The sequence below is a fragment of the Egretta garzetta genome, unplaced genomic scaffold (genome assembly GCF_000687185.1).
Source record: "Egretta garzetta isolate BGI_Z169 unplaced genomic scaffold, ASM68718v1 scaffold161, whole genome shotgun sequence".
NCBI lineage: Eukaryota > Metazoa > Chordata > Aves > Pelecaniformes > Ardeidae > Egretta > Egretta garzetta.
In genome coordinates, this window is record NW_009258754.1 from 5,760,813 (window position 1) to 5,774,137 (window position 13,325).

The following is a 13,325-nucleotide window of genomic DNA, read 5'->3' on the forward strand; positions in this document are numbered from 1 at the left end:
GCCACAGTTCAGTGAACTGTCAGACAAGGTTTTACTGACACAAATGATTGCTAAAATACTGGGGTGCTGCACCAGTGTGCACAGTATTACACGCTGCACAGCACTCTGATATTTGTGAGGCAGGTTTCCTAACTACATAAATAACCTTAAGTAAAAGTTGATGTAACACAAACCTTTCAACTGAAGCAGGCTCAGCACTCTTGTCAGAACAAGACCTTGTGCTCAAGGGTCTGGTAAGCCAGTGACCAACAGCTCTGTTGTACTTGCACAGCCACTCTCCCTGAGGTACCCAAGTGCCGCACACACCTCTGCAATTCAGATTAGCAGCATCCACTGCAGTCAGCAGAGCACAATCAACCATGTTTTAACTAAGTGACAAGCCCAAGGCTGTGCAGCAAGACTGATGAAGGACATACCTGAACTGAGTGTCCTGTGTCTTTCTGTAAACATACACTGAATACATTCCATAAGGATGGCTAACCAAGCTATGAAGCACATTAAAGTGGGGACTGAATGAAATCACTGATTTTAGTCAAGGCTAAGAGAACAAAAAGGACATTTGGATATTAACAGCATTATCAATGGCAGCACCCAGTGACTTTGGTGGAAACCAGTATGGCTCCAAGCTGCGCCACAGTGCCATGGGCGAGCAGCACTCATCACCTGCCCACCAGTTCTCTCCTCCAAAGTGATGACACCTCAAGCCACCACAGCCAGCACTCTAACACTGTGATTGGACCTATGTCTATCCTTTCAACTGCTAAACTGGCTACTTTGAATAGAATTGTATTCAACCTACAGCTAACTTTTATTCAGATTGTGGAAATTTAATAGGCTTCTATTTTAGAACATTGCCAATGGCACATTTCTTAAGTTTCATGACAGTAATGTTATACTCATGATTTGTTTCAAGATAAAAGTTTCCACTTCCCTCATAATTTACTATTCTCACATTAACTGCCTTCCAAGTATTAGACATGCAAGGTCTGGTGAAAATATTTCATTTGGTTTGGAAGATGCATAGCACTGGTCAGTTAAGCTTTCAGCACCAGGCAAGAAGGCTAACCTAGTATTACCAATTCATGTTTTTAAACATTTTAGTCTATTTAAGACTAATTTAAATAAAAGCCCGTATTTTTAGAATTAAAAATCTGACTGCTACACATCTTGTCAAACATTTTTTCTTCCACCTCCCGCCATCTCAAACACACAGCCGCAGGACAGCCAAGCTCCATGGTGGTGGCTGGCTCCAGCAGTTCTTCTGGGGACGTTAAATGGTGAACCAAAAGTCTCTTTAGGCACAGAGCCCGCCTCTAGGAAGCAATTAAATGCTCATGGTTTTGCAAGTCTCTTCCCAGAACAGTTTACCACACTTTGAGAAAGGGCATAATTTAGAAGTGTGCCTTGCGGGATGTCCCAACTGTGAGATGCACAGATGTGTCAGGACAGCACAGCAAGGAGAATAAGGAGGGACATTTTCAACGAACCTGATCAAGCCTGATGGGTGGGAGACACTGTTCAATGCAAAACAATGGGAAATGTTGAGATTCTTTTTGAAAAGTTGCCTTTAAAAATATGAAATCTCTGCAATTTTAACAGCAGGGGGTTTTTGGATTTTGGGTTTTGTTTGTTTGTTTGGTGGTGGCTTTTTTAAACATCAAAATAACTGCTTCTTTTGGGATTCATGATGAAGTCAGTGCCTCAGGTTACAAAAAAAAAATAAAAAACTGGATGATACTCTTGTACCTAAGTGGCAGTCTTAATCTGAAAGTTATTTAGAATGGCTTATTTCCTACAAAAACCCAAAACCTTGCTGCTTTGTTTGCAAAGAGGAAAATACTCAACTGTTTATTGCAGAATTGTGGCAGTCTTAACAGACTCTGTTACTTTCAAGCTCTGTGAAACAGAGTGATGAAAAAAGGAGGAGTTTGGAAGACAGTGTATGTAGGAAAGAAGAAGAACTGCTTTAAAAATACACTGTCAGATTGGCTCAGTGTCACTTACTTTCTCTTTTCTGTATTTGTACTCTTTTCCACTTAGTAAGCTAAGTCACTTCAAATGAACAGAACATGCCAGCGGGTAAATTAGGAGTCAAAATGAAAATTTCTTATTTTAACCCATAATACTCAAATTAAACATGTTATATTTGCTCTCCGTGATACAAAAGATACTGGAGGACAATAAAAGTAAATAAGGAAACCTCCCCTCTACATAAGGGCGGTCCATCTTTATTACCTCTTCTTTATTAACTGGAAACATTTCCAGATCCAGTCTACTTCACTGTACTTAATGGATTTTGACTTCAAAGCCTTCAGTTCCCCCTAATCAACATCTCTCTCCTTTCCAAGCCAAACAGAGCAGATGCAAAGCCTGAAAGCCAAATTCTGCTCATGCAGCTTCTCTGACTTCAATGCAGTTTCACTTTCACAAACTAATCAAGTCTGTAGTATCACCGATACCTTGATAGTTTCAGTGTTCAGTGGCACACTGTGCTCTTAAATAGGCAGAATGCATCTTCTGATGAGAACCTGGCATGAAAACTAAAATCGCTCTCCAATACCAATGGGCAACTTGCACTGTTATTTGTAACAGATACAGTCAATGCACTCATGTGATAGGATGCCAAATTATTTACACATCTTTGGCTAAGCCAAAAGTTATGCTAATAAGGTATGCTGCAGAAAGCATGACTTTAGTTTTACGCATTCACAAAGGCAGGTGACTACATTCTTCCATTTACAGTGAAGACATCTAAAGAACTCACACCTGGATTCTAACTTTCTATAGGAAAGGCATGAAGGGAGTTTAATACCTGATACTGCAGCTTTTCCAGTCACAGGCGTTGGGGTAGTCATCAGAGAAGCAACACTTACAACAGTAGAAGTAGCAGTCTTATTCACTACTGATGAAGTAGACTGGCTCTGGCTTATACAGATTTGGTGCTGTTGTCCAGGTGCCTTTGCTGTAGGAGCTCCAGATGATGATGAACTGGAACCTGCATTATCTACTTGCTGCATAAAAGAGACATAGAGGGATAACAAATTCCTTTTCATGTCATAGATGATTCAACACTAAGCACAATGAGGGAGTATCTAGAAGCAGCAAAACCAAATGTCTATTTATCTATCATTAAGAAGCAGGAGGTTCTCAAGCACATATCCCAAAACCCACATACAGTGATCGCACACATAGGACAGAGGCTGTTTCAAGCAGACAAAGTGAAACTGTGTACACAGGAACTGCTACCACAACTGCTTTGATAGTATCTGGCACCAGGTCCCTTAACTTCAGCAAGCAGCTAGGCCTCCAGATGAGAAATTTGACCCAGGAAAGTTTCATGTTTCCCTGCTGCTCTGAAGTCCAGAGGTACAAGCAGAGAAATGGGAAAAAAGTTTGGGATAAAGAGGCTGGATGGAAAATTTCTCTCTGCAGCTTCACTGAGAGCTGTAAAAGCAGAAAGTAGCATTTAATGTCCATCTTCACCTATATATGTGTATGCCAGCGTTCAGCCCTCTGAGAGCAGCATGGATTCAACTCTCTGCTCGTTTAATCTTTGCCTCTCCATAGGCAAAAGCAGCAAGGCTGAGGGAACCCTCTCAGTGAACCATACACTGTCCTTTCTGCTGCCTCCTCCCCACCCCCTGAACTCCAAGTCCACTCCAGGTGGAAAACCTGAATCAGCTGGGTATATGGCTGTATCCATGCACAAGAGTGTTCACTCTAGGAACACAAATGTTTTACTTCCAACCTCACTCTGTGCTGAAGCACCTCATTCCAAGGTTGCACTGTTACAACTTCCCTGGGATGGAAAGGAGTACATCCTCTGAACACAATCAGGACCGAAGGACCGCAAACGCTGGCCCCGCTGCCAGCCTCTGAAATCTGTTGATGGCAGATTAGGCAGTAAGCACCAAGGAGAGCTTGTGATCTCAGAGGAGTGACCTACAGGCTAGCTGTTGCTGTCTTTCACTGGCCTGCTGGATACAGAGCTTCAGGTATTTCACATTCTTCTGCAAATTTCCATGCCAGCAACAGATTTGGCAGTTAAAGGCTGCATAGCCCAAAAATCTGACCTGTATGATTGCAAAACCTGTTTCAGACAAAGCCTTTCCTGCCTACCTGAATTTTTGCAGCATTAAAAACAAGAAAGTGCAAGTTTTAGTTTCTCTTATCCCCTTGTTTCTTCAGATATTACTCTGTGCAACAGCAAACAAGCCAACAGAGAAAGAGTTGTGTGCCCTGCGCTGGAACACAAGAGCAGACCCACTAGCAAAGCTGACTGAAAAGAAGAATACCAGTAGGGGAAAAAAGCAGAAGTCCTTTCCTGGGGATTATACTGGCTAGAGCACAAAAGAATATTGGCAAAGCTGTTTCTCACCTGGGCCACCCCGTTTGTGGGAAGGGCCATAGCAGGAGCAGCAGCTGTGGTGATAACACCTCCTGATACTCTCAGCACAGTGGTGCCAGGTTTGGAGAGCTGGGACGAGGCAGGCACTGATTTTATAGTCCCATCGGATATTTTCATCAGTGATGCCTGTCCACTGGGTGCAGCCTTTGAAAAAGAATTCAGCATAAGGAAAAAGGTGTGTTTGTTTGGATTTTTTAAAAAATTACTTAAAACCCCCCCAATACAACAACTTTATCAAACTGTTGACTTTGCAAAAATATGCCTATCAATCTTGGATTTTGTATGAACAATTACAAGTACTCTTGCAGAGTTCACAGGGACCACTTGGTCATTTTTAAAAGAAGGACCTTTAAGGGATACCAAATATAAAATTTTTTTTTAAGAGCTTTAGCAGGTGACCCATTTCTAAGGTTCAAATATTTAAGCACATTTTTGCACATGGCTGTATTCACTTCTCTAATTCCACTTCACTAAGAAATCCCAGAGCACGTTTACTAACTAGCAACCCAGGCTTACACATGACCCACTCTGAGAAGAAAAATAAAGCTGGAAAACCGTGGTCCAATATCCACATATGAAAGTAGGCCTTCATGTGCTTTCCTTATCATAGTACGGCCAGCATCGCAATTGTACAAAACCCAAAACCAACCAAACAATTACAAAAGGAAAAGCTTTCATAATGTGTGACTGTGGTTCCTATACTTTATCCAACAAAATGCTGACTGGTAAAAGAAAAACACATCGCTTGCACATTACCTGTGTAAATAGAGCTGTTTTCTGTCCAGTTATCACTTTTAGTGCTTGTCCTTGTGTGGAAGATGCTCCGACTCCTACATTGCCCTGAATAACTGAAGCTGGAGTAAGCTGCTTCCCAGAACTCTGAGGAGAAGGCTGGCCGACCAGAAAGGTGCCCTGCTCCAGAAATAAGTTAGGGAGGTTAGCACTTTGAAACACAGGTAAAAGTCAACAGAAATCTAGGAGTGTCAATACAGGATACAAGCCTAATGAACAACAACATTTCATCTTTTAACATAAGGCACTGCTAATTACAGTGGATGATTCTGCACTAAGAGCTGGACACAGCCTTCTCTTCTTTGTGCAGACTACCACTAGATTCTGATGCAAGGGAAGGGGTGGAAAAGCCACAGTCAGTTTTCTGTTTTGTCAGGGGCATCTACTACAATTTAACACGCTATGCACTTTAAGTTTATTCTTTGTGACAAATGCTGCTGAGCATGCAAGATCAGAAAGACTACTGCTGGGGCAGACAAAAAACAACAACAAAAAAAAAAAACAAAAAAAAAAAAAGAGAGAAATTGAGACATTCTGTCACCTGTTCACTGTAAAACTTACTTAGTTTCCCCCCAAAGGCTATATATTCAGAGCTCATCACACAGAAATCACAGTGACAACTGGAGGCATGCACTCTTAATAACCTACCACCTGAGACCTTCCCACCCTTCCTGCTTCTCCATCAGCGTTCAGCTGCTACCCTTCAGAGGCTTCATTTACCCCTGTTACACACAGACCCCTTCACACAATCTTCTGTTTCTCTCCAATAATCATAGAATCCTAGAATACCAGGTTGGAAGGGACGTCAAGGATGATCTGGTCCAACTTTTCTTGGCAAAAGCACCGTCTGGACAGGATGGGCCAGCATCCTGTCCAGCCGAATCTTAAAATCCCCCAATGTCGGGGAACGCACCACTTCCCTGGGGAGATTATTCCAATGGCTGATTGTTCTCATTGTGAACAATTTTCCTCTCGTGTCCAATTGGAACTTCCCCAGGAGTAACTTGTACCCATTACCCTTCATCTTTCCCATGTGACTCCTTGTAAAAAGGGAGTCTCCATCTTCTTTGTAGCCAACCTTTAAACACAAGAACATGGTGATAAGGTCTCCCCTAAGCCTTCTTTTCTCAAGGCTGAACAAACAGAGCTCTCTCAGCCTTTCCTCACATGGCAGGCTTCCCAGTCCTTCAGTCATCTTCGCGGCCCTTCTCTGGATCCTCTCCAGCCCATCCACATCTTTTTTGTATAGTGGAGCCCAAAACCGAACACAGTATTTCAGGTGTGGCTTGACAAGTACTGTGTAGCATGGGATAATGACTTCTTTATCTCTGCTAGTGATGCCCTTTTGGATGCAACCCAGCATCCTGTTGGCTTTCTTTGCCACAGCAGCACGGTGTTCACTCATATTGAGCTTGTTGTCCACCGGGACCACCAGGTCCCTTTCCAAAGAGCTGCTCCATAGCTGGGTAGATCCCAGCCTGTGCTGCACTCCTGGATTACATTTTCCCAGGTGCAAGACCTTACATTTGTCTTTGTTGAACTTCATAAGGTTATCCCACTCTTCCTTTATCCTCCTATCTCTACTGCTTTCCTCCAACTCTTATACATCCGACTGTAAGATAACTCTTCACCTCTGTCGTATCACCTCTCTTGTTTTGGAGACCTTTTGGAGACTGTGTGTCTTCTCCACCCACTGCTGGCCTCTGGTCTTACTCAGTGTTACTTTCTCAGCCTGCAATGAGCCATGAGGGTACCACCCTGCAAGGGGAGGTGAGGGGCAAAGATGTGCCAATAGCAACAGCAAGTGGTAAAGCAGGTGCTAGGCAGACAGGAGAGAGGCAAGGACTGTTGGAGAGGATTTAGATCCCACAGTCCAAGAATGTTTCATGGACTGCAGAAGCACAGGATATCCACATATAACCACTGCAGCCTGAAATGTCAACCTGCTTCAATTAAGGTGCTTATACCACTGACCTGGGGAGTCTGCTTCAGGATGTAGGATGTATAGGTGAGGTGCTGTGACAAGTTACTGCTTGTGCTTTGGGTTCCTCCTCCTCCACTGTTTGTAGAACCAGACTGGAGACCTATAACCAGAAGAAAAGGCTTGACCCTTTGGCAGACAGATACTGCCAGCTGCTAAAGCATCCCTGTATATACAAGTTTCAAGTGTATAATTCAAGTAATTGAAAACACTTTGCAAGATGCTTGCTGCCACATGTTTTGCAGCTGAACAATGTTATTACCCAGCATAGCACAATTCAGGTGTGCTCTTTTATAGCCATGAACAACAGGGGCTATTGCGGAAATAAGGAGGATTGGCAGACAAGCAATGCTGATTTCAGGCTGTTTTAAATTTTCCATCAAAAAAAGATGCTGTCCAATAGATGAGAAGTCTTTTCATCAGTCTTTTATAGGTTATCAATCTGCAGCAAAAGCCTTAGAAACACTCTGAATCCCACTGGCTTCTTAATTTTACTTTTGTTGGCTGTTTCAGTGCAATTTTGTTAACAGAATATTAGATTGTGGATACCAAGCAGTGGTCAACTGCAGTGACACTTTGATATTGCTCTGCCTCCAGAAAGAACAGCCTGGACACAGACTTTTTTGCAGTCTCTCATTAAGAAACAAGACTAAACCCCGGTACTTATGGCTTTGTCATAAAAATCACAAGTATTTGCTCTTCCTTGAAGCCTGTGAGATTATTTCCTTGTCCAAGTTGTACTGCCCCAGCTGCCTCTCTAAATCTCAAGTAATGGGGCTCCCATCACAAGTTCCACAGCCCAAAAATACCTTCACCAAGAGTATCCACTTCTTAGTGACACTTACTCTATTGCCATGTTGCTGGCATTTGCAACCTTATATATTAAGCTGAACAATACCTCTTCCTCGCTGCCAGTATCAGAACTGGGAGCAAAAAGTTTACACCCAATTCATCTCCCACTCCAACCCCAGCCTTAAAAGGAGCATTCTGGAGAAGGCTCATGACAAAACTCTTCACCTACACAGTCCAAACCCTGCAGTATTCTTCCCCTACAGCAACAGCACACTATAAACAAAGTATTGCCCATCGGAAGTGTTTTAGCAATGTTATTCTTCTGTATTTCACAACAAGTTTGATTCGCAAGCCCATTACCAACAAAGTCTTTCTGCTGGTCTCAACAGCTTGCGCCAAACCTTGTATCAATATTCATATCAATATTCAACATAATTTATTTCCCTCATTCCAGATACAGTATCTTGTCCTTTTCAAAGTTAGTTTCTTATGTTTCTAGTTTCTCCAGGGTGTCATTCCATTACTTATGAACAGCTTTCTCAACTGCATTCAAATCCACCCCAGTTCTACATCATGAAAATGCTGTTGTCTCTTCCTACAGATGACAATGAAGAGTTAAAGGCAACCCTTTGCTGAATTTTCAGGAAAATTACACTGTGCTTTCAGCACAGTGAGAAAGACATTGAGAGCACTGCATGAAAAACAGTTTCATCTAAACCAGAAGACACCCATGAGATCTGTGTCTTAAAAATCACCACATACTGTGTTGTTGTGAACAAAGAAACCCCATCCCATTACTGACTTCCACAGTACCAGGATGCTTTATAGCAAAAATGCCAAACGTATTAATTATGTAGTGATTACATTATTTAACTCATTAGATTTCACTGCAAGACTAACTAGCATTATTTGTGGCTCGCAGGATGGCTCCTTGGGGTATCAGAAGCAGTTTTCCTTTCCCAGAAGGATTCTTGCTGTTGGTGGTGAGGTACAGTTTGGTGCCTGGTGGTAAGTTTGCCAAGTTTGCCAGGTTGGTGGCCGGTAACTGCAGTGTGGCCATCACTAGAAAGAAAGAATAAAAAGAAATAAAACCACTGCTTGCAGAAGGTCATATGCAATGAAATCTGCACAGGATGAAGTACTAGGAGTGACATGCAGCTAGCCTTTGATAATCCATACTTAGCTGGTCTAACCGCATATTAACTGTGCCAGTGAAGCACAGGCTCTTTTCTGAATACATCTGAAAAAAAAAAAATCTCTGCGTGCAGCACCACTTATGGCTGCAGGCCAAAGCAGCACAGCCATGGGGTCTACAGGCTTACCCTAGTCCTGAGGCCACACTCCACCTTTCAAACAGTCCAGAGCCTGAGCTAACATGCTCAGGTAAAGCCAGCTGTGTGCAGAAGCAGACAGGGTGCTTCTGCCCACACTCCTCTAACTGTAAGCACTAGGGAAGATGTGAAGATACAATAAGGGCAGTTTGGCTCTTGTTGGTTGGATTTACATGGAGACCTTTGAACATCTAAGAACCACAACACTGGGCAAAAATGTGAGACCTGGCTCCGTGAAAGTCTACTAGGCCTCTAGCCCATTCCCCAGTATATCTGCCTGATACCCACTCACAGAAGACTGCAAGTACTTGTAATCCCTCTTCTCCCTTACAGATAAGTTAACTCACTCAGCTTGAATTTCCCAACAGACCTGTCAACTCATTTTTAAGCTTTTTCAATCACACACAGTTATTTTGCAGTTGAAGAAATCCTTATAGAGCCCCAAAGTCTACCCATCATGAGCTATTAACAAGGCGTAAGATTACTCTACCTGAGCCTTGAGACGTACTCTTCTGAGCACCGGTGGAAGAAACTTGTGCCTTTGTTATAGTCTGCACAGGCTGAGCAACAATTGTCCCTCCACCTCCACTCACGATGGCTTTGGCTACACCTTGAGTCACAACCTGCTTCGGACCAACAGCCTTTGCTACTGAAGAGCTAGATTTTGCCACAAGTATCTGGCCACCACTGATAGCCACTGCTTGTTTCACTGTCGACTGCAAAGCAGAACCAACTGGAACACCAACAACCTGCAACAAATAAAAATTGAATGATGTGCTGCTGACAGGAGCAATCATGTGAATCCTAGCTGGTACACTTCCACCATCTCTAGACATTTCAGGACACTGTATACATGTCTAGTCACGTATAAAACCTATTCATTTGGAAACAAAAATTAAATTGGCAAGAGGCCAATCCCAAGTAAAAAGATAAACTGTTAAACACAACTGGGATTTCAGAGCACCCACAAAAGATTAAGTACATTCAAATTACAGGGCACTTCCATTTTTTTTTTTTCTGATATATAAGCAATGGCTTAATTCCAGCTGAAGATAAAGCTTGCCTTGGCAAAGCACAGAGATCCAGAAATTTAGTTTCAACACATTCATGGGAACAGACTCTCTGGGAAAACTATGGCCTCAAAGCAGAATCCACAAAGTACTTCAATTTTATGTGTTGACAATAACTGCAGGCAAACATGAGTTTGCATACCTGCTCAAACAGGCAAATAAGGCAGTAAAAAGGACAATGAACTACTGCAAATGCAAACATATATTTACTTATGCAAAACTGAAAGCTCCCTATGTAGTCCTGTGTGCTTGGCACATGATTTGACTCCATCCACAATGGAAACAGGAGAGAATAGAGACAATTTCTGACACATCTGTCATCTCATCACTGCACAGTTACCGTGCCTTCTCAGAAGCTGCGTCACTCCTGTCATAGCAGCACTGCATTGGCACAGACTCCTACAGTAAAACACTTGAATTGCCACTCAAGTAGAACTGCTTCCACCTCATGCCAGTTCTGGCTCAGCCTCCACCCCCCTCCCTATTTGTCCTGTTCTTTTTTGTTGCAGGCCTGCAGTCCAAAGAAAGAATTTGCCTCCTCTTACAGAAAGACTTGGATGAGTTTCAGAAAGAGCTTATGATGGCAGCCAACCTTCTGGGTTGACAGGCTCCCGTTCAAAACCACCCCCACCCCACTGTTGCAATGGGTTAGACAGAAGTGGGAGATGTTCCCTGTACACAACAAAACGTTGCCTGCTCACCCAGCTCCCTTCTCAGGGACTACAGGCAACCATGGTATGAGCCACCCTGCACACATGAGGAAACTAGCTACCCATGATGCTGCTGCCTGTGTCTGAGACAGAACCAACCCTACACCCTCGCAAGAAGCTTGAGGTGTTGCAATGAAACCACAAGAAAGCCAGCTTACACCACACCAAAGATTCCTAAGTGCCTCATACCTTAGACTGCACCGTCCCCTCGCCTGTGGTCACGACCGGCTTCTGCGGTGACAAGGCTAACATGTGGCTCCCTTTTACAGTGACATACTGTTGCACAGAGGCCTGTGTGGTCGTCCCTGTCGCTGGTAGTTGGGGTTGCTGGGGCAGCTCTCCTGGTTCCTGCTTTATTATCACCTTTTAAATAGGAAGAAATAATAAATAATAAGAAAAGCAAATATGTTAAATCACTGGGGATCATTTATGGAACTCTGCAAGAAAGGTCAGGCAACAGTCATTAAACTCAGACGTGGTTCTTACATACCACCAGGTCGACTCTAACTCGGCTCCAAGATGAGGGCTACTCCCAACACACAAGTGCATGAGGGGGGTGTCTGTATTTACAAGGCATCCAGATTTGAGAGGTGCTCATAGAAATTACAGAATCATAGAAATCACCAGTAATATTACAACTACTAGTCATACTAATGATGGACTTGGCCAGACCTGACTTCTTCAGGCCCTGCATCTCAGAAAGGAGCCACAACACTTCAAGGTTTCAAATTTCTAAGCACCTTCCTGCTCAGAACATGTTCTAAACCTCATTTATGTTCTATCCTGCAGAATTACAACCGGTATTATAGCTATAGATATTGTAGATTATTATAGCTGACATTATTCTCTTGCATATACATTTTATGTTTCTTGGTGACAGGCCCTAAATCTAATCACTAAGATCAGCGACTCCAGAAAGGCTGGGGTTTTTTTGCATTACATTGCTGTAGGTACTGTAACCGGTAGGAAGCGTTCTTGGATTACCTAATATTGCCAGAAACAACTTTAAATTCTGGATGGCAACATTTATGGAAATGTACTCACAAGTGGCAATATCTGACATTCAGAAATCACTATAGCATTTTTTAAGAAGCTCCTGATAAATCTACTGCAGTTTACTTTTTACTGTATCCCACTAAAAAATAGCTTTAAAAAAATCAGTCTCAATACAACAGTGATTCAAAGAAAAACAAGAAAGGGTGAAAGAAGATAAAAAGAAAGATAACAGGAACAGTAGAGCCATAGGAAAAGAAAAGAAAATTTTTGAGAGGTCCTAGAGAGCCCTGGGCAGCAAGACATACTGGTTCCAGCAACGATTTTACTGGAGGTTATACAGTTTGTGACACAAGTTGGCATGAAATGGCATTACTGGGCTCCTTGTCCCAGCACAAAAGCTGAGAGGAATACCTTTGTAAAAGCTCCAAGCCCTCCAGTGACCGATTTGGGGCTTTGCACCTTGGAATGACTCCCAATGGGACAAAGGGGTGGCATGGTGGCAAACAGAGAATCCTCCTGCTGCAAATAGAAAAACATGGTGCAAAAAAATCAGTGAAATGTCCAATAGAAGAAATAAAACAAGTGACTGCTAATAAAGGGTAGCATGGACCATCTGGGCAGTCCCAAATTACCTGTACAAATAAGCCATTTCCAAAATCAGCCAACACTTACGTAGAAGGAGTGAATATACTTAATACAACCTACGAAACAACTTTTATTTGAAAGTTACATCTCCCACAGCAGTAACAGTTTCTTACCATATCATACACAGGTGAAAGAAATTGACTCATGTTCCCCCACCAGCTTTTTACACAAAGCATTTCAGAGTTGTAAAATTCAAGTAGGCTGAGGGCGGATTTTATCAATGTGTATAAATACCTGATGGGAAGGTGTAAAGAAGATCGAGACAGACAACGCTCAACAGAAGGACAAGAGTCAACGGGCACAAATTGAAACACAGGAAATTCTGCTTAAGATTTTTTTTGGTTTTTTAATTTAATGGTGATCAAACACTGGAACAGGTTGCCCAGAGAGGCTGTGGACTCTCCAGCCTTGGAGATACTCAAAATCTGACTGGACACATTCCTGAGCAACCTGCAGGCAAAATTCTCTCAGATGAATTTTTGCTCTCTTGTAACTAGAAAGACCCGATAGCACACAGTCTTTCCAGGCAGAACTCACCATTTGGCAGAAACAGTGAGGCTACCTAACTAAATGGAATAAAAAACATTTCCATTTCCACGC

At 42.7% G+C, this 13,325-nt stretch overlaps 1 protein-coding gene across 6 annotated transcripts in view; it reads right to left on the reverse strand.

The window, feature by feature from the left end:
* The window catches only part of YEATS2 (YEATS domain containing 2), a 51,263-nt gene that overhangs the window by 14,039 nt on the left and 23,899 nt on the right, over positions 1 to 13,325 (reverse strand). For 5 of the 6 annotated variants that reach the window (XM_035888843.1, XM_035888842.1, XM_009649155.2 and 2 more), the window contains 8 exons: positions 12,492 to 12,599; positions 11,274 to 11,447; positions 9,795 to 10,053; positions 8,874 to 9,035; positions 7,175 to 7,284; positions 5,165 to 5,320; positions 4,379 to 4,552; positions 2,813 to 3,011 (listed from right to left, as the gene is read on the reverse strand). In XM_035888843.1, coding sequence (XP_035744736.1) covers positions 2,813 to 3,011; positions 4,379 to 4,552; positions 5,165 to 5,320; positions 7,175 to 7,284; positions 8,874 to 9,035; positions 9,795 to 10,053; positions 11,274 to 11,447; positions 12,492 to 12,599 — 1,342 coding nt within the window. Of the gene's footprint in view, positions 1 to 173; positions 309 to 2,812; positions 3,012 to 4,378; positions 4,553 to 5,164; positions 5,321 to 7,174; positions 7,285 to 8,873; positions 9,036 to 9,794; positions 10,054 to 11,273; positions 11,448 to 12,491; positions 12,600 to 13,325 lie in introns of all 6 variants that reach the window. The other variant, XM_035888846.1, reaches the window with a different exon arrangement.